The sequence below is a fragment of the Rattus norvegicus genome, chromosome X, assembly GCF_021556685.1.
Source record: "Rattus norvegicus strain SHRSP/BbbUtx chromosome X, alternate assembly SHRSP_T2T, whole genome shotgun sequence".
Classification (NCBI taxonomy): Eukaryota; Metazoa; Chordata; class Mammalia; order Rodentia; family Muridae; genus Rattus; species Rattus norvegicus.
Window position 1 is genome coordinate 112,796,458 of NC_141554.1, and position 25,813 is coordinate 112,822,270.

General features: G+C 41.0%; 1 protein-coding gene across 1 annotated transcript; it reads left to right on the top strand.

Moving 5' to 3' along the window:
• The first annotated feature begins 216 nt into the window (after positions 1-216).
• Prps1 (phosphoribosyl pyrophosphate synthetase 1) lies at positions 217-22,264 on the top strand. Its single transcript, NM_017243.2, has 7 exons — positions 217-452; positions 11,046-11,229; positions 13,296-13,394; positions 14,900-15,024; positions 17,773-17,946; positions 19,790-19,949; positions 21,258-22,264. The coding sequence occupies exons 1-7, from the start codon at positions 331-333 to the stop codon at positions 21,348-21,350; spliced, it is 957 nt and encodes a 318-aa protein (NP_058939.1). The 5' UTR covers positions 217-330; the 3' UTR covers positions 21,351-22,264.
• Positions 22,265-25,813: the final 3,549 nt, after the last annotated feature.

Below are 25,813 nucleotides of genomic sequence, written 5' to 3' on the forward strand. Positions count from 1 at the left end.
CAAGCCCTCAGGATGGGCTGCGCCTGCGTTGTGGCTGTCTTTGTGATGTGAAAGTGCTTTAATTTAACCCCTCTCATGCCTTTGCACAATGCTGGAAGACTCCGCCCCCACCCGGGTCCAGCCAATCCGGAAAGGCTGGGTGGAGAACTTCCTTTGTAATCCCGCCCCCTGGGTAATTTAATGCCGCGCGCTGGGCGGGAATGTAAGATGGCGGAGTAGCAACGCGGTTCTGTTGGTGTTCAGGTTCCCTACTGACTTCCCTTCCAGTGGCAGCGGCGGAGGCGGCAGCGGCAGCGGCAAGCACTGAGCACGTTTGGGTAGTTGTCCAAGATGCCGAATATCAAAATCTTCAGCGGGAGCTCCCACCAGGACTTATCCCAGAAAATTGCTGACCGCCTGGGCCTGGAGCTAGGCAAGGTGGTGACTAAGAAATTCAGCAACCAGGAGACCTGGTAAGGACGCAATTGGCACCTTGAGTGTACCTGACCTCCCCAAGCAGTGGCACCTTGAGGGATGGAGCGACCCTGGGATTTCCCGGCGCAGGGGGAGGGTAGAAAGGGGCAGCTTGCCCAGCGGGCTGATCCGTTATTTTACCTCCTAGGAGGGTCGCCTTCATCCTCCCCACGCTCGGTTAGGTGGAGCCAAGATGGAGGGGGGACGTGAGGCCGCTATGTTTGAAGATTGGGGATGGAGGACCTAATGTCGAGGGGAAATGGCCTCCTGGGATGTCTGGAGGGGTATGGGCGCTTAGCTTTCGGCGTGGGGACACGTGGCTTGTCGCTTCACTGTGGAGACAGTAGATTGGATTCGGTTCGCTTTCGGCGCGTCGACTGGTGTTCATCAGGGAACCTATCACGTTCTTTTTTCTAGAATTGAGAAGCTTTGTGGTTGGAAATGGCAGCGTTCTGGTTTGACCCTAAGGGTAACATTGTGTTCTGAAGGCGCGAAAATGTGTAACCAGGTCCCTTAGACTGACACGCTGTCGGCTGTTCCTATCCTGTCTGTCGAGGAATTGAACCAGCCTTAAGTTAAATCCAGTTGATGGGGTAAAGTGGTTGCTTTTTTAGCTCATCATCCTTTATCTTCAGCAGCATATCAGCTTAAGTCATCCCGAAAAGAAAAGGGAAACCTTAGTTGTAGAATTGGAATTTTTGACCTTTTTCCAATGCCGCTATTAGCACAGATAATACACGCGCTCCGCCCCTCCTCCATTGTAGCTTCTTCTCAGTGTTAAGTGCGTGAGGATTTAGGGGACGGCTTATACGTGAATGTTAATAACGGAAGATAAAATACACGCAAGGAAAGAACTAGCTCAAACAGCGAAGTGAAATTTGAATGTCCTCTTTTTGATGCTTTGCCTTAAAACTCGTTGCCCAGCACTGGTATGATGTCACAGACCACTAGGCAGAAGCAGGAGGATAGATAGCCACAAGTTTGAACTGCATAGCTAATTCTAGACTAGTCCGGACTACATAGTGAGATGGTCTCTGTAAACTTAGTAACAGAACTCTCTTCCTAGCCTCAATCTTTGTCCACATGCACTATTGGACCACGTGAGAGGGTTGGTTACATCCTTCTTCCAGTACCCCCTCCAGCTGTATTCAGAATTTTCTGGATCTCATGCACTGTATTTTATTGTTTTCCTTTAGTAGATGAAATCAGAGCACTGGCCATAATCATTTTCCGTGGCTTATTTTAATTTTGTTTTTAGATTTTTCTTTTCTTCCTTTTTTTTCTTTTCTTTTTTCTTTTTTTAAAAAGATTTATTCACTTATTATATATAAGTACACTGTTGCTGTCTTCATGCAAACCAGAAGAGGGCATCGGATCCCATTACAGATGGTTGTGAGCCACCATGTGGTTGCTGGGAATTGAACTCAGGACCTCTGGAAGAGCAGCCAGTGCTCTTAACCGCTGAGCCATCTCTCCAGCCCCCTTCCTTTTTTTTCATTTTCATTTTTATTGGGTATTTATTATTTACATTTCAATTGTTATTCCCTTTCCCGGTTTCCAGGCCAACATCCCCCTAACCCCTCCCCCTCCCCTTCTATATGGGTGTTCCCCTCCCCATCCTCCCCCCATTAACACCCTCCCCCAACAATCACGTTCACTGGGGGTTCAGTCTTGGCAGGACCAAGGGCTTCCCCTTCCACTGGTGCTCTTACTAGGATATTCATTGCTACCTATGAGGTCAGAGTCCAGGGTCAGTCCATGTATAGTCTTTGGGTAGTGGCTTAGTCCCTGAAAGCCCTGGTTGGTTGACATTGTTGTTCATGTGGGGTCTCGAGCCCCTTCAAGCTCTTCCAGTCCTTTCTCTGATTCCTTCAATGGGGGTCCCATTCTCAGTTCAGTGGTTTGCTGCTGGCATTCGCCTCTGTATTTGCTGTATTCTGGCTGTGTCTCTCAGGAGAGATCTACATCCGGCTCCTGTCAGCCTGCACTTCTTTGCTTTATCCACCTTGTCTACTTTGGTGGCTGTATATGTATGGGCCACATGTGGGGCAGGCTCTGAATGGGTGTTCCTTCTGCCTCTGTTCTAAACTTTGCCTCCCTATTCCCTGCCAAGGGTATTCTTGTTCCTCTTTTAAAGGAGTGAAGCATTCACATTTTGGTCATCCATCTTGAGTTTCATGTGTTCTGTGCATCTAGGGTAATTCAAGCATTTGGGCTAATATCCACTTATCAATGAGTGCATACCATGTGTGTTTTTCTGTGATTGGGTTACCTCACTCAGGATGATATTTTCCAGTTCCATCCATTTGCCTATGAATTTCATGAAGTCATTGTTTTTGATATCTGAGTAGTATTCCATTGTGTAGATGTACCACATTTTCTGTATCCATTCCTCTGTTGAAGGGTTCTTTCCAGCTTCAGGATATTATAAATAAGACTGCCATGAACATAGTGGAGCATGTGTCTTTTTTATATGTTGGGGCATCTTTTGGGTATACGCCCAAGAGAGGTATAGCTGGGTCCTCAGGTAGTGCAATGTCCAATTTTCTGAGGAACCTCCAGACTGATTTCCAGAATGGTTGTACCAGTCTGCAATCCCACCAACAATGGAAGAGTGTTCCTCTTTCTCCACATCCTCTTCAGCACCTGCTGTCACCTGAGTTTTTGATCTTAGCCATTCTGACTGATGTGAGGTGGAATCTCAGGGTTGTTTTGATTTGCATTTCCCTTATGACTAAAGATGTTGAACATTTCTTTAGGTGTTTCTCAGCCATTTGGGATTCCTCAGCTGTGAATTCTTTGTTTAGCTCTGAACCCCATTTTTTAATAGGGTTATTTGTCTCCCTGCGGTCTAACTCCTTGAGTTCTTTGTATATTTTGGATATAAGCCCTCTATCAGTTGTTGGATTGGTAAAGATCTTTTCCCAATCTGTTGGTTGCTGTTTTGTCCTAACCACAGTGTCCTTTGCCTTACAGAAGCTTTGCAGTTTTATGAGATCCCATTTGTCAATTCTTGATCTTAGGGCATAAGCCATTTGGTGTTTTGTTCAGGAAATTTTCTCCAGTGCCCATGTGTTTGAGATTCTTCCCCACTTTTTCTTCTATTAGTTTGAGTGTTCTTTTTTGAGGGGTAATCTCCGAAAGGACTCATTTATCCTCTTCTCTCTCTGCCTGCTTAGTATTGGGGTTGCAGACATGAGCCACCACTACCTTCACAGCCTACAATTTTACAGTCATCCCCTGTTAGAGGTCAAATTTTTTTAAGCCAACGATCAATTAAATTACCTAAGGTTTATTTTTTCTGGTATTTCTAAATGTTTCATGTTTTTCCTTTAAAATGGTTTGTAAATGTGTGTGTATTAGCTAGTTAAAGTTGGTCTGTAATGGTGGCTTCTTCCTGGATTAGTATGCTGTTAATTGTGATGCAAATGGTAGGGCAAACACTGATAGCATCTGTAACCAGGCAATACCTTAGTCAAAAGAGGTGTGCAAGCTGCTGTTTTTATCTCTGGTATACTGTTATTACTCCTGGGCCTCAATAAAGAAAGCAGAACAGCCCCAGACCTTAAGAAAAACTTAGCTAAGGGATAAGAATTTTTTTCTCGGGGGGGGGGGGGTTAAAAAAATTTTTTTTCTCATTTAGAGGTTTTTTTTTGTTTGTTTGTTTGTTTGTTTTTTTTAACCGCTCTGGTTATTAAGTCTTCTGTTTTCTGGAAAAAAAAATGTGAGGACTGTTTTGTCCTTGTGTTAATCCTCTGCCCTCTGCAAAATGCAGCACACCAAAAACTGGGATTACATTTGTGGTGGTGGTCATGGGAGAAGAGAACAATGTAGTTTTCTACTGATTTATCTTGATTAAGCCCAACTTGGATAATAAGGCTTTTTACGGTTTCTTAAAATTATTTCGAGTATGGGTATTTTGCCTGCATATTGTGCACGAATGTTAGCTGTTGAGGTCAAAAGAGGGTGTTAGCCTGGGACTGGAATCACAGATGGTTGTGTGCTACCCCAGTCCTCTACTAGGGCAGCCTGTGATCTTAACTGATAAACAGGCTCTCAAACCCTAAATATAAGTTTTAGCTCTAAGTTTGGCTTTGACAAACGGCTGAAATTTTGGTAATTAAGCAAAGTTTTTAAAAATCGTAACAGTTGGGTGAGTTGCTAAAGTGTTTTGCTGGGGGTGGTGAGTATACCTGGGTGCTTTAAAACTTGCTATGTGGACCAGTCTGTCCTTGGAACTTAGAAACCTGTTTCTTCTTCCTCCGTATAATTAAGCCTGCACCATCCTGCCTGACCTCAGAATAGTTCGTGTTTTTTGGAGACAAGATTTTTCTCTAGCCCTGGCTGTCCTGCAATTCACTCTGTAGATAAGGCTGACCTCCCAACTCACAGATCTCCAAAGATTTGATGCAGGCATGATGGCACATACCTGGAATCTTAGTACTCTCTCCAGGCAGAGACAGGCAGGATCTGAGTCAGAAGCCAGCGTAATCTACAGAAGTAGTTCCAGGCTACATAGTGAGGTCATATACATACATACATACATACATACATACATACATACATACATACAACATACATATATATATATATATTCTGTAGTTACAAAAGCAACTGCTTTGTTAAAATCGGTATTATATCGGTATATCTTACATATATATACTTACAAATTTATATATATATATTATATATTAAATCGGTAAATCTTACAAAACTGAGGACTATAGTAATTTTGCCAAGAACTTCGCAAAAAAAGCTAAAGTTTAGAGTTATCTTTTCTTCTAGTACTTTGAAAGATAGAGGCATATTATACGTAATGAATAACAGCTGTTTAGAGACACTACAAACTCCTAAAGTTTTTATGGATGGGTCCTTTACACAGTGATAAAGAATAGAGAGCAAAATATAATAATGTTTTAGGGGTTTTTTACTAGCTCATTTGAAGTTTTGTATAAGGTGAGAAGCCACTTTGGTCTAAATGCTTTGAGGAATTTAAGCCTGTAAGGCTTTCTAGGGTTAGTTGTGAAATTCTGTATTTGTTCTCTAACTCCTAATCAAACAACCTAACACTAGGAAGTGAATCTGTGAAGCACATGCTACTCTGCCCTTTACTGAAACTACCTCTGTAGCTAGACCTCTGGCACCATGTAGAAGACAAACCTGACCTTATTGGAAATCAGTGCACCCAACTTCTACTCTCCCCAGGAGAACAGAGATCTGGGTCAAAGAGGTGAGATGTGTAAGAGGAGTGCAGACAGATTTAGCCATTTGTTTGAAGTTGCTCAATTGTTGGAAATACTTGGTCTAGACTGCATGAGCCACAAAACAGAAGCCCTTTTTTTTTTATCAGGAAATCTTTCAAGGAAAGTGAGAGTAAAAAACACACTTTTAGTCTCAGCCAGATAAAGCAGGCTGATCTGATCTCGATGCAAAGTCAACCTGGTCCATATAGGGAGTTCCAGGCCAGCCAGGAATTCTCAGTGAGACACTGTCTCTGAAAAGGAATACCAAAAGACCCAAGGAATTCATTTTTAAAAATCCCTGTTTCCCCTAACCTCGAAGAGCCTTGAAGTGCTGGAGGGGGGGAATACCTAGCACCCAGAAAAGAAGGTGGGGGGAAGGATTGTGGGAGGAGTTGATGGGGGGCAGTGAACAGGATGTAAAGTGAATAAGTAAAAGAAAATAATTTTATTTAATTTTTAAAACATCATTGCTGCTTTGGGGCATAGTACATTGGGTAACTTAGAAAATATTCTTTGAGGTATTTATTAAACCTGTCCTGGCCATCAACAATCATCATCATCATCATCATCATCATCATCATCATCAACATCATCAACATCATCATTGTCACCACCATCACCACCACCACAACCTTCTTCCACTATGTGTAGCCCAGTCTGGTGTCACACTTAGGCCTCAAGAGTGTGTGTCATCATTCCTGGTTAATGCTTTTTATTTTCCTGCTTAGTACAGATTAACTCCAGATTGTGATCCTCTTGCCTCAGGCTCCCTCAGGCTGGGAATATAGGTGTGGTGGACTAGAACACTAAGGTCTTTTAGTCTTAATATATTTTATTTACCCTCATTCGTACCTATAATTTCAGAAGTTTTCATTATAGAAATTATGGAAATGCTTTCCCTTGTATCATTGTCCTTAAGATATAGTATGTATTTTCCATTTAAAGCACATATGAATTCAATTCCTTAGTAATATGAGTCCTGTTTTGTTGGAATTTTTTTTTTTATTCAGACAAGGTCTCATGTAGTCTAAGCTGGCCTCAAACATGCTGTGTAGCCCAGGCTGGTTGTCCAGGGGTCCTTTTGCCTCAGACCCTTAAATGCTACTTTAGCCATATTTCAAGTGCACAATAACGATGACTTTCTAGGTCTTATTTGAAAAACATGCAAGTACTTCTCGTAGAAAGGTTTCCTTGGACCTCTGACGTATGTGAACTTTAAAGAATTTTTTAAATGCAATTATTAATAAGAGTTGCATGCTGATCAAATGTTTTGAAGGGTATAGCCAGAGTGGTAAGAATAACTGAGGGGGAGTATGAATGTTTCTGGAACTGGAGCTACAGGTGTTTGATTTCGGTCCTTCTTAAGAATGACTGAGCCATCCCCCTAACCCCTATTTAACTTTTTGTGGTAGAACTCTCCAAATATACATAGCTTGAATTTGAATCCCCAGAGTCCACTTAAAGCTGAGTGCACCCACAAGTGCTCCTCTGGAAAAGTAAGAGACCAAAGAACCTCTGGAAGCTTATAGCTAGCTTGCCTCATGTACATAGCAGTTGAACAGCAAAAAGACTGTCTTCTGACCTGACTACATGCACACCCTATACACATAAAAATTAATACTAGTTGAAGAGCTAGTCAGTGTTCAGTTCTATCATTAAATTAAAAATTTACTCTAAATATTTGGCAGTGTGAATGTCATGTAGCACAATAAAAGTGTGGAGGTCAGAAGACAGCTTTTGGAAGTTGGGTTCCAGGAATGGAATTGAAGTGCTTATGGCAAGCACCTTTCTCAGCTGGATACTAACAGTTCTTTATTGCTGACACCTACAAACTTTTATTATGTTTTCTTTATTTATTGAGGAGGGGACATAATGCATTTGGCTATTTTCTTGTACCAGGTCAGTTTAGGGATTGAACTCAAGATGTGAGACTCTGCAGCAGATCTGCTAAACCATCTTACCATGGCTTTGTTGGACATTTTTATTGTTGCTTTCGATTTAAGATAGTCTTTAATTTGTAGCCTAGATTAGCCTCTAACTAAATCCTCCTGCTGCAGCATCTTGAGTATTAGATTTACTGGTATACAGCAAATATGTATATTTTTAAATATGTTTGAACTAGAATGAAATTAAGATCTAGTTGAGTATATTAGTTTTATGGTTTTTCTTCACTTTTATTTTCTACATATGAGGGGTTTGTCTGCATGTCTGCCTATGCAACACATGCTATGCCCATCAGTGCCTATGGTGGCCAGAGGAAGACATTGAATCCCTAAACTGAAATAAGGGGTGGTTGTGAGCCAGTATGTGGGAGCTGGGAACAAGTACTCTTATCCACTGAGACTGGCATACACGCAGGCATTCATGCATGCATACATACACACTAGGTTTTGATCTGAAACAGAATTCAGGATGTCTTCAAATTCCTTATAAAACCTGATTTTCCTATCTCAACCTGGAATTAAAGGCTGTACCCACACCTAGATAGGATCTAATCCAAGACTTCCCAGGCAAACACTCCCAACTGAGCTACAACCTTAGCTGGAATCTTTATTCTTAATGGTTCTCTGAATACAGTTTAATAAGAACTATCAGAGAAGGAATTGTAATTGGAGACCTAAAAATGGGTAAGTCCTTATAGAAAAGGATATTCCCGATACCGGCAAGAAGCATAGAGGCCAGGAAGTGAAAGGATATATCCAAAGAATATTAAAAAAAAACACAGAATGGTGCATGACAAGCTAGGAGGAAAATATTTTAAACTATTTTCCCTTTTTTTTTTTTGAGAAAAGGTATGTAACCTTGGCTTTCATCAATGTCCTAAGGGATAGAAGTCTAAGCGTGTACCACCAAACCTGGTTCAGAGATGGACAATTTCTTATGCTAACTCTAGAAATTGGAAGTTTCCTAGGTTCCCTCATAGCATTACAACTTCTCAGAAAATACAGAATTAAAGTAGATTCTTTTGACTGACCACAGAAGTGTCTTTCATTTTTTATACTTCTGTTACCTCAGCTTTAATTGAGAGATGCAGTAATGGTTTACTTGAGTATACACAGGTATAATGGCACACAATTATATTCTTTTCTTTACTATTTATTTGTTTAGTTGGTCCAGACTGCCCTGGAGCTCCCTGTCTATCCTAAACCGCCCTCAGCATACTCTGTCTTAATTATAAGTGTGTGCCATGAAAATTGAATTTGGAGCCAGGCATGGTGGTGCCTTAGGAGGTAGCGTTGGGAGAATCAGATGTTTGAGCTCATCCTCAGCTCTATAGTAAATTGCAGGCCATCATGAATTACATGAGTCCTTTATTATCTCCCCAAAAAGAAAATAAAAATAAAAAAATTGAGTTTTGAGAGTAGACAGTATAGCTAGTGGTAGATCACTTGCCCAGCAGGTAGAAAATGATGAGTTTTATTCCCTGTGTCACAAAAATGAATTTTGAGTTGTGACGTATGAGCAGTTGGAAAAAATGAGAAAAATATATGTCTTACTGTGTTTTATAACTTTCTGATTATAGTTTATTTTTTCTGCAAACTATAGTTTTCTTGTAAAGCTATGGTAAATGCAACAATAAGTATTTTTACACTGATAAAAGTCAAGAGAGGCTGGGCAGTGGTGGCACACACTTTTTTTTTTTTTTTTGATATTTTCAAGTTCCATTTATTTAACTAAGAATTTCATGGTGTCATTGTTTTTTTTTTTTTTTTTATTAACTTGAGTATTTCTTATATACATTTCGAGTGTTATTCCCTTTCCCGGTTTCCGGGCAAACATCCCCCTCCCCCCTCCCCTTCCTTATGGGTGTTCCCCTCCCAACCCTCCCCCCATTGCCGCCCTCCCCACTTAATCACAGAGGCAGAGGCAGGCAGATCTCTGAGTTTGAGACCTGCCTGGTCTACAAAACAAGTCTAGGACAGCCAGGGCTCTGTGAAACAAATAAACCCTGTCTCAAGAAGGAAAAAGAAAGGAAGAAAACAAACAAACAAAAGTCAAGATATATAAAGCACCCCTATTGATCTTTTCTGTATGCTTTGAGGTGATTACATCTACTTTCCTCCTGCTCTTTTTCTTTCAATGGTTTTCTTTTAATACTGCCTTTGGCAGGTTTTAGTATGTAAGTAATACTGGCCTCAATACAACTGAGTTGGAACCTGTTTCCTTCTTAGCCATTTCTGGAAAAGACTGCAAAATTAGCATTAATTCTGTATAAATGTTGGTAGAATTCTCAGGTTAGCTGGGTGTTAGTTTTGTTGCCTACTTTTTTTCATACAATATATTTTGATCATATTTTCTCCTCACCCAAGTCCTCCCAGACCCTCCCACCTCCCTACCTACAAAGCTGCATTCATTGGTTATCTTAGAGGGTTCTCTGTCAATGCTATTGATTTTTCTCACTCATGTATAAACTAGCCTTCTATTTTGTTGGTTTTTCTTCATTTTACACCAAAGTCTTTGACTTTTTTTTTTCAGAAAATTTTATGTAGCTACCTTGTCTTTGAGCTCACCATCACCCTTCCTCAGTTTCTTTAGTCCTGGAATTGCAGATGTATACCACCAACACTGGCCCAACTTTGTAGTTTTGTTTTGGCTTTTTGAGATAGTTTCTCTATGTATCTATAGCTGTCCTAGAATTCTGTGGACCAGGCTAGTGTCAAACTCATAACGAGATCTGCCTGCGTCTCTCTGTCTCCCAAGTACTGGACCACCACATCCAGCCAATTCCTGTTCTTAAGACTGACCAACCTCATCCCTCCAGACCATAGTAGTTAGCAAGACTTTCTGCTTAATTGAGAGTAATTAGCACAAAGAGGGCAGGGCCCACATCTGTTTCATTCACCATTACATATTCCTAGTAGAGTACTTAGTTTGACGTGAATATTGAATACTTTAGCAAACATACACTCTGATAAGAGGGGTACTGTCTTCTCTATATGCAGCATCTTTACAGAACAGTGGTGATTCATTTCTGAGGATTTTCTTCCTTATGTGTGGACTATAATAGTCACTATTAATAGCGGATTTGGTATTATATCTGATGGCCACCATAAAAAATTACAATACAATTACATCTTTATAAATACTTTAGTATGTGTAAAGTCAGCCAGTCTTTTTCAATCTGTGCCACACTTATAAACTCAGAATATATATATAGTGAGCTGTAATGAACTGGATGGTAAGCTCCTTCTGCTATGCAGGTTCCTTTAGGTGTTCTCCCAAAGTCTGAAGTAATCAATACCCACATGTAGCTGTAACCCACCCATAGCATATATTAATGCTGATCCTATGACCATGGTGCTTAGAAGAATCTGTTCTTTATATTCATTCTCCTTTTTTCTATTTTAGTGTGGAAATTGGGGAGAGTGTTCGTGGAGAGGATGTCTACATTGTTCAGAGTGGCTGCGGTGAGATAAATGACAATCTAATGGAGCTTTTGATCATGATCAATGCTTGCAAGATCGCTTCTGCCAGCCGGGTTACTGCGGTCATCCCATGCTTCCCTTATGCCCGGCAGGATAAGAAGGATAAGGTAGGAATGAATTTTTTTATTGGTGTTGATCAGACCTAGTCCTTAATGGTAGGCTAGTGCTCTACCACTGAGTTATACCTTCAGCTCAGAATCTTTCTAATGTAGGGGAAAGAGGAACATCCTCCAAAGTCACAAAGTCCCTAGCTATCAGTTACATATACATGTTTGTTAGATGCACCATTGGTGTTACAGTGGTGAATATTGCTGCCTTCCAAAATATTTCCTTAAGTATTCCCTATCTTTACATCAATGTCATATAATTGATTTTAAAAGCAGTACGTATGTATATATTATATATTTTACTTAAGTATTTTAACTTTCAGTTAGATGACAAGAATTGTTTTCATAGCTAAAAGTATGATAGTTTAATTCAAATCCCACAGAAATCCATTTGTAAGCAAATGTTGTTAAATGACTGACATTGGAGTGCATGGCCTTACTTTTTATACATTATCTTATTTATTTACATCCTAAAGGTTGCCTCTCCTCCTAGTTCCCCCTTGTAGAATTCTTCCCCCATCTCCCCTCCCCTTTACCTGAGACCATGTCCCCTTCCTGGGTATCCCTCCCACCCTGGGGGATCCTCTCCCACTAAGGCCAGACAAGGCAACTGTTCTCTGCTATATATGTCCCTAGGGCCTTGGTCCACCTGTGTATGATGCCTGGTTGGTGGCTCAGTGTTTGGGAGCTCCCGGAGGTCCATGTTAGTTGACACTGTTGTTCTTCCTATGGGGTTGACACCCCCTTCAGTCCCTCCCCTAAATCCATAGGGGTCCCAACCTCTATCCAATGCTTGGCTGCGGGCACCTGCATTTGTCTCAAGTCAGCTGCTGGTAGAGCCTCTCAGGACAGCCATGCTAGGCTCCTCTCTGCAAGTACAACATAGCTTTGGTAATAGTGTCAGGGTTTGGTACCTACCCATGGGATGGATCTCAACCAAGTTGGGCAGGTCACTGGACCTCCTTTCTCTCATTATCTTCATTTTTATCCCTGCAGTTCTTCCAGACAGATTAGTCAGAGTTTTTGAAGATGGGTTGGTGACCTCATCCCTCTACTGCTGACTTTATAGTCTTTTTTGTTGTTATTTTGTTTTGTTTTTCACTGGGTAGATCAGGATGGCCTTGAATTCTTGTCTCTGCCTCCAGTGTTGGGACTAAAGGTATGGGACACCACTTCATGTCTTATTCTACTATTTTGTTTTGTTGTTGTTGTTGTTCAAGACAGGGTCTCCCTATGTAGCTCTGGCTGTCCTGGAACTCTGTAGATCAGGCTGGCCTCATAAGAGATCTGTTGTTTCCAGGGATCAAAGGCATGTGCCACCACCACGCCAGTCCCTGGCTGTTTTCTTAAACATTTTTCAATGTATTCAAGTGTTTACTATGGTCAATTAAGCTCAATCACACTATTTCTAAAAATTGTTTTATTGAAATATTTTAATGCATACATACTCAGTACTTATACCACCTAAAACATCATAGTTTAAAAACCTATATTACAATAAAATTATTAAATATGAATCATCTGAAGGTCAGCTTGACATACCTTTGGCAGTATGAGACTACTACAGAGTCTATGCTTTTGCTCTATACTTTGTCATGATAAACAGAAAAATCTATAGCATTCCCCCTAGGTATGTGTCATTTGTAAAAATTAATTAGAAAGAGCTTAAAAGCTTTATGTATATACCTCCTCCTGTAAATAAATCAGATACATGAAATACACAAAAGCTATAGAGTAAAATCTGTTTTTAAAGTCTAAAGTCCCAGCAAATAATACCATTTGGATCTTCTGGCAATACAATGATGTGCATAGGGGAGAGGGGTATACTTGTCCTATAAAAAGAGAAGCAACTTAACTGAGAAATACAACTAGTTTGTATAAATTATTATTCTGTAGAATAATGTTAGTTATTATTATTAGAATTATTCTGTATAATCATTAAATATAAATAGTTACCACTGATTTACATGCCATATGTGGCATATAGGTAAGTGATAATGTTTCTCAAGCAAATGAATTGTTTTCATCTTGGTTTTTGATTTTTTTTTTCCTTTCCTTCTATTCAGAGCCGGGCTCCAATCTCAGCTAAGCTTGTTGCAAATATGCTATCTGTAGCAGGTGCGGATCATATTATCACCATGGATCTACATGCATCTCAGATTCAGGTATAAGTTACAGCTAAACACCGAGAGTTAGAAGGGCGCTGCAACTGGAGGCTGAAAGATGAAGCAAGAAGTTTAGGGTTTGCGAGTATGGGAAGAGCATAGGCTTTAAGATTAGAACGAGTCTGGATGCTTCTTTTCTTTTATTATTATTAACTTGAGTATTTCTTATTTACATTTCTAGTGGATGCTTCTTCTTAAACATACTAGCACGTTAACTTTAACCATGGTAGATTGATTCTGAGCATAATGTATGTTCAATATTATGGTTATAAAATATTAACTCTGTGATACACTTGGTTGATGTAGCTGTTAATAATGGTAGCTATTATCAGGATTTTCCCCCTAGAAGTCTTAAATTTAGAGCTACAGACATTAGGGATTTTTCATACAAGCCCAGAGCACAGGAAATCAACTGCCACATTTATTTTACATTATATAAAGAAACTTTCTGATACGTATGGTAGTGTATACTTATCATCTGGAAGACCTAGAGAGTAAAACCTACTTTAAAAATATAAACTCCCAGGGGTTGGAGATTTAGCTCAGTGGTAGAGCGCTTGCCTAGCAAGCGCAAGGCCCTGGGTTCGGTCCCCAGCTCCGGGGGGCGGGGGGGCGGGGGGGGTATATATAAACTCCCAGTAAATGCCATTTGGATCTTGTGGCAATACAATAATGTTTATAGGCTAGAGGGATATACTTGTCTTATAAAAAAGCAACAACTTCATTGAGAAATACAACTTGTTTATGTAGACTAGAATTAAGACACATGTCTCATGATTTCTAGTTATTCTCTAGAATCATTGAATATAAATAGTTGCCACTGAGTTTATATGCCATACTCTAGCTGCTTTATCAGTTGGACCAGCACAAACACTAAGTGGTATAAACCGTATATAAACTGGGAGTCTGATCATTATTGGTTTGGCAGTTCATAGTACTTAGCTGAATTTAACTTTACAGGGGCCCATGTCTGTTCCTATGGTCAGGTATGAGTTGGCTAATGGCTAATATTGCTGAATTTGCCAGGAAGGAGGCTCTTTTTATAGGTACCACTTTGGGTGTGCCTTCCTATTACTTTGAATATTGTAGTAAGTTATAAATTATTGTTTCAACATTTGTATATTGTGTGTTGTATACATGGATATATGCATGCTTGTGGCGGTAAGAGAATAACTTGTAAGAGCTCTCTAACCAAGTGGGTCCTCAACATCAAACTTAGGCTCCTTTACCTGTTAAACCATCTCACTAGCCCCCCCTTTTATTATCCTGACTAATTGATTGTTGATTGGGTGCACATATGCTAAAGCGTGTGAATGGAGGTCGGGAAGATAACTTTGAGTAGTCACTTCTTCTGTGTGAGTCCCAGGGAGCAAACTCCTCAAGACATCAGACTTAACAGCAGAGACCTTTGTCAGATGAGCCATCTCTCTGGATCTGATTTTTAGACATTCATAAGTGGAAGAAAAGAAAAATAAGACAAAACTTAACCCACTTTCTTTCTGCAGGGCTTCTTTGATATCCCAGTGGACAATTTATACGCAGAGCCAGCTGTCCTGAAGTGGATTCGGGAGAACATATCTGAGTGGAGAAACTGTACTATTGTCTCACCTGACGCTGGCGGAGCCAAGAGGTATGGTAATGATTACTGTTGTTCTTAAAATAATGGACTGTGTCAGGCATTGGCAGTACAGGCTTTTATCTCAACACCTGGGAGGCAGAGGCAGTGGATGTCTGATTTCAAAGCCAGCCTGGTCTACAGAGTGGTTTTGAGGACAGAGAAGCTGTTAAAGAGAGAGAAAAAAAGCCTTTCTTAAACCAACAGTCCTTGCGTTATGCTTGACTACCACATTAGCAAAACAACACTGCTGGATTTTATCGAGATTTGCAATGAAAGGCATTTATTCTTAAACCCAATATTAATAGATAAGGGAGCTTTACATTCCTTGGTTGGTGGTCCAGTCCCTGGAAGCTCTGGGTGGACCGGTCAGCCCACCCCGTGTTCTTCCTAGCGTAGGTAGATGCTGGAGAGCAGTGGGGCGGAAGTGGGTGGATGGGATGGAGGGGGGCAGTTGTGTAGGGGTAACTGGGAAGGGGGATATCATTTGATATAAAGGAATGGAATGATTAATAAAAAATTTAAAGTTTAAAATCCTTTTACAAAGCTGTTGGTTAGACCATTTGATGCCTGGATTAAAATATTAAACAAAGAGGGAAATAAAGTGTATGGTATTTGAATTTAAAGCTTGTACCTTAAACTTTTTTGGTCCTTTTTTTTTTTTTTCGGAGCTGGGGACCGAACCCAGGGCCTTGCGCTTCCTAGGTAAGCGCTCTACCACTGAGCTAAATCCCCAGCCCCTCTACCTTAAACTTTTAAACCAAACTTATTGCCAGGGTTTAGCGGTTACAATAGCTCAAATAGTGCAGATTTGATTTTCTTAGTGGATTGTGTGTTAATAATACATAGAAATACAACACATGTTCTTGTGGAAATAGAGTGAAGGGCTACAAAACTCAGATAAACTAGATAAAACCAGCGTAAACCTTTCCAAAGTAATAAGAGATCATGAAGAATTCAAACAGTTCAAATCTTTCTCAACCATCTCTTTAATTTCAGTAACTTCAGTAGAATTAATAAACTGAGAACTTGGTTCATCCAGCCAGATGCATGTTTAATGGTGTTTAATCCGCAGTTGCCATCTGTGTCAACAACAGTTGTCACAATTTGGTTTAACTTCTGAAGCATTATCTTCATGTCTTTCTCAGGACTTAAAAATTAGTTAACTTGAAATAATCAAACAGCTTTGCTCTTTTTTTAAAGCTTGGTGTAAGAATGCCATTTTCTGCAAATGACTTACTATTCTTTGTCATTCTTTCACATTCTAATTACTTCATAGTGATGGAGTATTTCCCAAGTGAGCGATACTCACTTGTATCTTGGCAGAGTTAGGGAGTAGGTAAGGTCCCTAGTGGGATTATTTTTTTGTACAACAGCATTCCACTCAAGGGGGTCGGGGTATTTTTCCAACCCTTTTCTGCTGTGTTCGAGTCTTGGCCAGTGAGCATGAATAATTTGGAACACTTTAACTGATAAGATGCATTTGTTTTGTCATCATTCCAAGTAAACTGGTTACCTCTGATGTTAGGTGCCTAACCAGTAGTAATAGAGAACACAAGGTATGGTTAGTTTAGAACCAGGTAGAAATCTTGCCTAGGGTTGTGGTCCGAACTTTATATGGTCACAAGTTCTTGACCTGTTCAACAAAAACTATGGTTACAAGGGAAATACGACATAATGCTAAAGTTTGATCAATGCTACACTTAATACCACAAAACATAAAGCATGTAAAGCATGAATCTTTTTTTTATGACAAGGAATTACAGTGGTGCCTGGGCACACGTGTCGCATAGGTAGCCTATTGTCATTTACACTGAATGGCTTTCTTTTTCTTAGTTTAGTATAGAATAGAGTTTATTTAGTGCATGGGAGGGGAGTTGAGGAGTAGTAAAGACAGAAAGGCAGAGGAGAGGAGAGTGGCCATGAGCACATGGGGGAGAGCAGGGAGGGTAATGGGGAGAGAAGGGGTAGAAAGGGAAGAGAGAGAGAAAAGCAAAAACCACTGAATGACTTTCTGCATAAGTGGATTATCTTGTACTTTTGTCGTCAGATTTGTCTTTTAACCTGCCTTTGGAAAACAAGTGTTCTTCAATTGATGATAATTTTGGCAACATAATAACATGCCCTTGTTTGTCTGGTTAATTGGCTTAATTTTCCTTCTAGAAGGAATCTCAAGGTTGGTGACCAGGTACCATCTGTGGTGGGTTTTACCACCATTATGGGAGAGGGTAGGGTTTAATCCACTCCTCCTGCCTTCAGGTTCACATGTTGCTACTTCTAGACTCACAAGTCTCCCATGATGGAAATCTGCACTCCCTGCACTAACTAATAAGATTTCTCTTCTGCTTTTTAATTAGCAAACTAATATACCTTAGTATATACTGCTTCTCAGGAGTGGTGAAGGGTATGTCTACCCCATCCACACAATGAATGGTTAAAGTTTAAGTATTATATTCCTATACTACTGTTGGCATTAGAGAAGTATTAATCCACAAAATCCAGTTTGTAATGTTTGTTTTTTGGGATGTCAATGATAGTTGCTTTCTTCTAGCTCTGGGATCTGTTTTAGTTTCAAGAAGTATTCTCCCCTAGGAAAAACATTCCATTATTTTGTACAAGTGGGCACAAGTGATGGAACCCAGGGCCTCCTGCATGCCAGGCCAGCTGTCTACCACTAAAGACACTCCTCCCAGCCTTGGAAGCCACTTTTGCCTCTTTTGGATTTTGTCCTTAACTTAACTTTGAACATCTCCTATTTTACAGAGTGACCTCCATTGCAGACCGATTGAATGTGGATTTTGCTTTGATTCACAAAGAACGGAAGAAGGCCAATGAAGTGGACCGCATGGTACTAGTAGGAGATGTGAAGGATCGTGTGGCTATACTTGTGGATGACATGGCTGACACTTGTGGTACAATTTGTCATGCTGCTGACAAGTGAGTACAGGGTAGGGGGCAGTATTTAGAAATAGCTAAACTAATGCTTTACTGATTCCTTTTGAAACACAGCTGAAGGGGGAAATAGCTTTGGGATATTTTGATCATGCTAGCTTTAAGTGCATATAAAGTGTTAATAAGTGTTTCTCATTTCAGATTCTTAATTTTTATAAACAGACACTGCTTTTACATACAGGGTATCCTTAATAAGTTAGCAAAAGTTAAGTCCGCCACATGCGCTTTACCTTTCAAAAGCCCTTACTTAGTAACACAATCTCCCATGGACTGGGCTGTCTCCCCTCACAATCACATGGCTGCCTGGAAGCTGTGCTGAGACAGTATTTTGATTGCATATTGAATGCTAGACCAGAGAAAGATCAAAATTCTACACCTGCTTTCTACTGAATACATAGTATGTTCCTGTCATTAGAAAGTCAAAATCGTAAGTTCAGGTAAAGCAGGTAAAGTTTGCCCTTTTAACCATCTAATTCAATGACATTAATTATATTTACACTGCTCACTTTTTGTTTTGATGAGTTAGGAATCCCTAGATATCCCTTACATATATTTATTTATTTTGTATGTGTCATATTGAAAAGCTCTCAGGGAGAACTTTCCCTCGGGATGGAGACCCTCCAACTCCAAAGACCAGACCGAGACACCACAGGATGCAATCAGCAAGAGGATTTGGTTTATTGTCGGGATACACAGGCACAGGCACCTGCGGGCGCTTCAGTCACTCGGGGGACTGGCGCACCCCACGGAACCAAGGATGGGCTTTTATAGGATTTTGGGGAGCAGAAGCAAGCATACAGAAGCAGATGCATGGTTACAGGGATATAATTGGTGGATTCTAATATGGCAAGGGTTTAGCCCGGGGGCAAGTTTCCTAGCTACCTTTCTGAAACATAACGACTGACTCGGCCCCCCAAGGGTTCAGCCCAGGGGCAAGTTTCTTAGCTACCTTCTTGGAACATAACGGCTGACTCGGCCCCCCACCAGGGTGTGGGACCTCTCCCGGGGCTTTTTTCATTGTCAGGTGCTCAACCGCAGTCGTCCTGTTGCCAGGCCTTCAACCAAACACATCCTGCTTGGCAGCTGTTTTGTACTCAGTGTTTTAACCTTTCTCTGAACCAGTCATCTTAAGTACAGCCTTGCAAAATGGCGTTACTGCTGCTAAGCTGGGGTCTTTCAATATGTGCATATGCCATGGCAAGCATGCGGAAGTCAGAGGACAACTTTGAAACTGGCTCTCTTCTTCTACCCTGTGGGTCCCAGGGATCAAATTTAGGTCAGCAGGCTGAGCAGCAAGCACAAAGTATTCTGATTAATCTTACTTTCAGGGTTAAGCTTTCAGTCTTGTGGTACCATACATGTTTTTATCATATAGTTTTCCAGATCGTATTGAAGAGCATTTCTCTTTTTGCCATCCAGAAAGAAGACACAGATTACCCCTGGGAATTTTTTTATAGGTTCTAGCACAATAAGGCTTAGTGTAGGCTTTATTCTTTAATGAGTCCAGAACTGTGTCCCCCAAAATTCATGTTGACTTCTAGCCCCAGGTGTGATTTTGTGGGTTCACCCTGGAGGGGTAGGTATTTAGACTTAAATAGTGAGATCTTGAGAGCACAACCCTCATGATAGGATTAGTGACCTTATTAGAAGAAAATGCTTGATACACTATTTACACATATACTAGAAGGTCCTGTGAGATACTTGATCTTAGCCTTGTTTGTGAAACAAACTTGTCTGTGATATTGCTATGACAAATTAATACTCTTCCTTCTTCCTAATTCAGATTCTGTATTTAAATGTCAGATTAATCAGATCTTTTTTCCTCCAGACTTCTCTCAGCTGGAGCTACCAGAGTTTATGCCATTTTGACGCATGGGATCTTTTCTGGCCCAGCCATTTCTCGCATCAACAATGCATGCTTTGAAGCAGTAGTAGTTACCAATACCATACCTCAGGAGGACAAGATGAAACACTGCTCCAAAATCCAGGTGAGATGACATTGCTGCAAAAGCACATTTCCATTAAGTGTTTCGATGATGATATGTCAATACTGAAGCTTAACTTCTTTGGGTTTTCCTTTGTTTTGTTCTGGGAATGGAACCCAAAGTCTTCTTTCTGTAGGTAAGATATAGTCTCAAAAGTTACCCAGATTGGCCTTGAACTCATTCTATAATACAGACAGGCCTTGAACTTGGAGTCATTGTACTTTATTTAGCCTCTAAAGTAGCTAAAGGCCTGGCTTCTCTCTTTGGATTTTTGCTTGCTTACTTGATATAATGTCCTTTTATGTAGCCTCGACTGACCTAGAATTTGGTGTGTAGAGCAGGCTGGCCTTAAACTCAAAATCTACCTGCCTCTGCTTCCTGAATGCTGGAATCAAGAGTATGCCTAACCACATCCAACTTTGTATATTTTGAAAGCTTTTTAATTACCATTTAAAAAGTATTTGTATGTATGTGCTTGTGTGAAACTGGAGCTAAATGTAGTAGTAGTGAGGGAGCTTCCACAGGAATGCAGGGAACTGAATTCAGGTCCTCAGGAAGAGCAGTAAGCAGTCTTAATGTTGAGCTACCCCTCCCTAGGCTCTTTGTTATTTTTGTTGTTGCTTTTGCTTTGGTCTTTTGAAACAAGGCAGCTTTTGACTAGGGTAGCCTGAGACTCACTGCAATCTCTTACCCCAGGGCTAAGATTCTAGGCATGTTCTTTTTTGTGAGTATCTGTTTGCTTTTAGAGACAGGGGTTTTCTGTGTAGCCTGGCTGTCCTAAAACTTGCTCCATAAACCAGACTGGCCTCAAACTCTGAGAACTGCCTGCCTCTAACTCCTGAGTGCTGGGATTAAAGGTGTGGGTCACCACCAGCGACTGATTGTGGGTGTGTGTGCGTGCACTCGTGCAACGTGTGGGAGGTTCCTGCAGAGAGCCAAAAGGGCATCAGATTCCCTGGAGCTAGAGTTAAAGGTGGTTGTGAGCCACCTCACATGTATTGGGAACTGAACTCTAGTCATGTAGACAAGCAGCCAGTGAGTGCTCTTAACTGCTGAACCATCTTCATCTTCGTCAGCTGCTAAGAGTATAAACTTGGCCTGCATAGAATCACTCTTTTAATGACCTTGAGTCAGGGTTTGTCCTGTGATATTAAGCATTTAACTCCTTCCTAAGTGATATGGTAAAGGAGAGGAGGTGAGTGCTAGATCCTTAGTTAGGTTTGCTTTCCAGGCTGCTCATATAGGCTGCAGAGAGGCCCATGGACTCTGTTCTTGCATACTCTAACCTCGTGCATTTTTTTGCCTCTCTAGGTGATCGACATCTCTATGATCCTTGCAGAAGCCATCAGGAGAACCCACAATGGAGAATCTGTCTCCTACCTGTTCAGCCATGTTCCTCTATAATATCATAAATTCTGAAGCGTTTTCAAAATGAAACCACCCCCACCCCTTGTTTTTCTTGTATTTGGTGAGTTGGGCAGAAGAGCCGGCTTGCTTCAGTGTAGCTTTTTACAGCCCACATTAGCTACATTAGGATTTATCCTAATTGGAGAAAGACAGACTGCTATTAACTGCTAAGACACCCTACGTGCATTGTTGCAGCCTGGCTTTCTTGTTTATTTTGTGATCCTTGCAGCTTTAAATTGAGTTCCACTGTTGAAAGCTGCATAGACTGTTAAAAGAGAGAGTATTCCCCAAGGTCCTTAGGATGGAATTGTGGAGCTCATACTCCGTTGCATGTGAAGGCTTTGGAGTTTCCTTCATTCAGAATAACTAGCGACAAAGCCAGCCCTCGTGTGATACATTTTCAGAGGTCTATGCTACACTGCAGCAAGTTCCCTGTGCATCCTTAAACAGAGTTCACTGCTGAGCACCCTGTACGGCAGGGGCGGGTAGCTCAATGCAGTAATTAATTTTTGGGAGGAAGAAGCCTGATCTATTATCATCTGTTTAATTCTCTGTAGCTTGGATCCTCTATGCCTATTCCTTTCCTGTTGGCTTCACCTTCAGCTATCTCGACCCTTTCCTGGACAAATATCTTGAACTCAGTGATCATTGTTTGTGACAAAATCTTCTGTAAGACAGACTTGCTTCTTGCTATGTAACTGCTAACGTTGACATTAGGTAACTTGCTATAGCACAATCTTCCTTAGCCCGCTCTCTCTGAGTTAGTGGGTTTTAGGTGGTGTGTGTGTCGTAGTGCCTTTTGATTAATTTAAGTATTTAATTTTTATCTTCCTTCGATCTGTTTGGCTTAACAATTTGATCTTATTGTCTCATGTAGAAGAAACTTAATAAAATGTCTGTCATGTGTACAATTTTGGGTGTGCTGTCTTATCTGCTGATTTCCCCACTGACATTTGTCTTAGGTGTTTTTTCTTTCTTTCCCAACCATTTTAGCCACCTTAAGAGAAAGCAAGACTAAAGTATCCGAGGTTTAGTGAGAATTAGAACTAATTAATTCTGTATAGTATACTTGAATTATATGAAGCATAATTAATGCCTTCTGGGTTTCTGCCACTTATTCCTGGAAATCTAAATTCCTATTTCTTTTAAGCTGATTTTGTCTAATGTGATAATTTTCTTCTTTCACCAGTGCTTAATTTCTAAATAAAACTTTGGGGATTGTAAGAATGCAGAATTTAAGCATAAATTATAATGCATTCCAAGACCATAAGTCAGGTTCTTCGTCCATGCCTGGATAAGATGTACAGTTTCCTTTCAGACTCCTTGATTATAGACCTTGGACAGTACTCCCTTGTTTAAACTAGGATCTACTTTTATATTTCCAGAGAGTGTTGGTTTTCTTGTTTTGCTTTTTTGTTTTGGGTTTTTTGATTTTTGACACAGGTTTTCTCTGTGCACCAGCCCTAGCTATCAAGGAACTCTGTAGATCAGGCTGGCCTAGAACTCAGAGAGATTCTCCTGACTCTGCCTCTGGGTTTAAAGGTATGCACTACCTACCACACCCTACCTCTAGATCTACCTTTTATTTCATTGTGCTTTTGTTGAATATGGGGATAGCTGTGTTATTTAGACTTTTTGACAAAAGTGAATCAAGAAGGATGACATCTTGTTTTTTCCTGGAAAGAGCGCAGGGAGGTAATTGTGCTACTTCCTGAAGTGTTGGATCAGTGGGTCAAGGTTCATCATTTTAGTATACAGTGGTTACTTTTCCACAAATACTACCCAAGACTATACTGAATATCTGAAACCATAGGTAATATGTAACTATATATAAACTAGGTTTTTCCCTCCACAGGCATACCTATGATATTTATAAACTAGGTACTAGTAAGAGCAATTATAGCTCCACTAGTAAAATTGTCCAGATTACTATTGTTCCATTGGGACTATTGGTCACCTTGGGTCCATGAAGTGAAGTAAGATATGTCTGGTGTAATAACTAATAGGCTGTTAGCATATGCACTGTGCCTGTCCAGGACAAAAGGATCCCTATGTCCTGGGCAGGATTTTGCAATAGCATGACACCTCATACAACACAAATTAAAATGTTAAGAATTGCTTTAGTTTGGGGTTTTGACATAAGACATAGGACTCTGTAATCTAATACTTAGGGTGAAGCTTTGAGGTCATCAGGAGAAAGCATCACTCGTCAACTTTGAAACATGCCTGGAGCCATGCCCGTGCCTAGGACAATGAGGGAAATGCTGTAAGCGAGAGCAGGGGTGAGTGCCAGTGACTTGGACATTTGTTCGTTGATTTTTGAGATATGTTCTCAGCTGGCTCGCCTCTCAAGAGTTCTTCCTGCCTCTTCCTCATGAATGCTGGGATTAAAGTCATGTACTATTTGTGCCCAACTATATGGTTGTTTTTTTAAATTTATTTTAAAATTACATTTTTCCATCTATGTGCACGTGGGTGTGTGAAATGTCATGTATATGTGGAGCTCAGAGAACAACTCGAAAATTGTCCTACCATGTAGGTCTCTGGAATCCAACTCAAGTCAGGCTCCTCAGCGAGTGCCTATATCCACCCCAACACCTATTTTGGTGGGATCTGTCATATTTTTGAGGCAAGGTCTCACTATAGCACTGGCTGGCCAGGAACAGGCTAGTTATAAATCTGCCTCTTGAGTGCTGGGAGTGTGTGTGTGTGTGTGTGTGTGTGTGTGTGTGTGTGTGTGTGTGTGTGTGTATCCTGTACCCAGCTCCCATTTATACTCTGTTTTGTTTTGAATCATGCTCTCTCGAATTCTTCTACCATGTGAGTCCTGGGGATCAAACTGGGTCATCACACATCGAAGCTGAGCCACCTGGCCAGCCCCTTTGGGTTTTTGAATCAGGGTCTTGTAGTCCAGAGTGACCTAGAACACAACAGTGTCTCGGGATTTTTGTGGCAATCGTGCTCCAGCTTCCTGAGTCCTGGATTACAGGGGGCAGTGCTCCACCTGGCTTGGCAGTGGGTTCTTTCTTAACTGGTTATTTGGCAGGAGAAAAGGTGCCTAAACTATTGAACGAACAAGTTGCAAAGCCAATGCTTCTCTGTAAGACATAAGGCCGGGGACTCCTACTCCCAGATCTGGAAGTATTCTGCTGGAGACTAAGGTGGGAGTGTATGCCTAGTCTTGAGAGACTGAGATAGGAAAATTCCCATCAATTTGAGCCATCTTTTCTACCTCAGAAAAAAAAAGGTGTTCCCTTTTAAAAGTGTTAGGGTCAGTTAATATTATATGACCCTTAAACTGAGGGTTATTAGGAAATCCAAGAATTGAGATTTTGAAAAGCACTGTCTATTGGCTAGCCTTCCTGCCTCTCCCTGCTGAGGAAGTGGTCTGCAGAAGGGAATCCAGTGATGGGTGCTCCCCGCTACACACAGAATTAAGGCTGGAGAAGGTGGCTTCACACACACCCTGACCAAGTCCTCAGTCTAGAGACCATTGGGATACAGTGCTCTATGTGGAGAACCCATTACCTGAGGAGCGGAAGTGCAGTCAGCTCCTGAGTCTTACTTTAGTCTCTATTTCAGTCTTTACAGAAGCCTCAGTTGATTAGCATCCTGAAGTCAACACCTGGCTTTTTGCTCGGCTTTGTGAAAGACTTAACCCTCCTCGGGCTTCTTGCAACCCATGCATATTAGGGCCTCAAGTTTGGATACAAGAGGGTCATGATTCTTTGGAGTCCTCTGTAGTAATGTCACCTTAGTCATCTATGTGCTGACTGCTTGGGAACTGCAAATGGGAGAAGAAACAGATAACACAGTGACAGGCAGGCACACACTTGAAATTAATTCCTGTCACATTTCCAAGCCAAGAATTGATAGTCTTGTACCTAACAAAAGGCTGCTATTGAGACAGTGGGGCATTAGTGACATGGACTACAGCTAATGATTGTCTCTTTAAAACATTTTTGAAGGTGTTTTGTTTTTTTTAAGACACGGTCTCACTATGTAGTCCTGTCTAGCCTGGAACTCCCTGGAGATCTGCCTACCTCCACTTCTGAGTACTGTGATCAAGGGCACGTGGCAGCACACCTGGTTTAAGATGTTAATTTATATGTAACTGTGTGAGCATGTCGGTTTGCATACTTACATGCAGATACCCATGGGTGCCACAAGAGGGCATCAGGTCCCCTGGAGTTGGAGTGATAGGTTACCAAGAGCAGCAAGCATCTGAATGACTGAAATGCCTCTTTCTCTCTCCATGCCTTGAGATCTATTTTGCTCTTGTAAATCTGTTCACCTGAGATTCCTTGTTTAAGAATATCCAGGTACGGTGGCATACACCTGTAATTCCAGTGTTCCGTTGCTTAGAAAACAAAAAGGTAACCACAAACGAGAGGCAGAAGGAAGAGGTGATAGAGAAGGAAAAAGCAAATCCTGCCAAGTAATATGTCAGGTAGAAGCAT

What these genes read in the sequence shown, in the direction of transcription:
- Prps1 (NM_017243.2), top strand. Translation starts at nt 331, where the DNA reads ATGCCGAATATCAAAATCTTCAGCGGGAGCTCCCACCAGGACTTATCC. An exon ending in GACGCTGGCGGAGCCAAGAG is followed by an intron (nt 15,025 to 17,772) that starts GTATGGTAATGA and finishes CCTATTTTACAG; the next exon opens with AGTGACCTCCATTGCAGACC. An exon ending in AACACTGCTCCAAAATCCAG is followed by an intron (nt 19,950 to 21,257) that starts GTGAGATGACAT and finishes TTGCCTCTCTAG; the next exon opens with GTGATCGACATCTCTATGAT.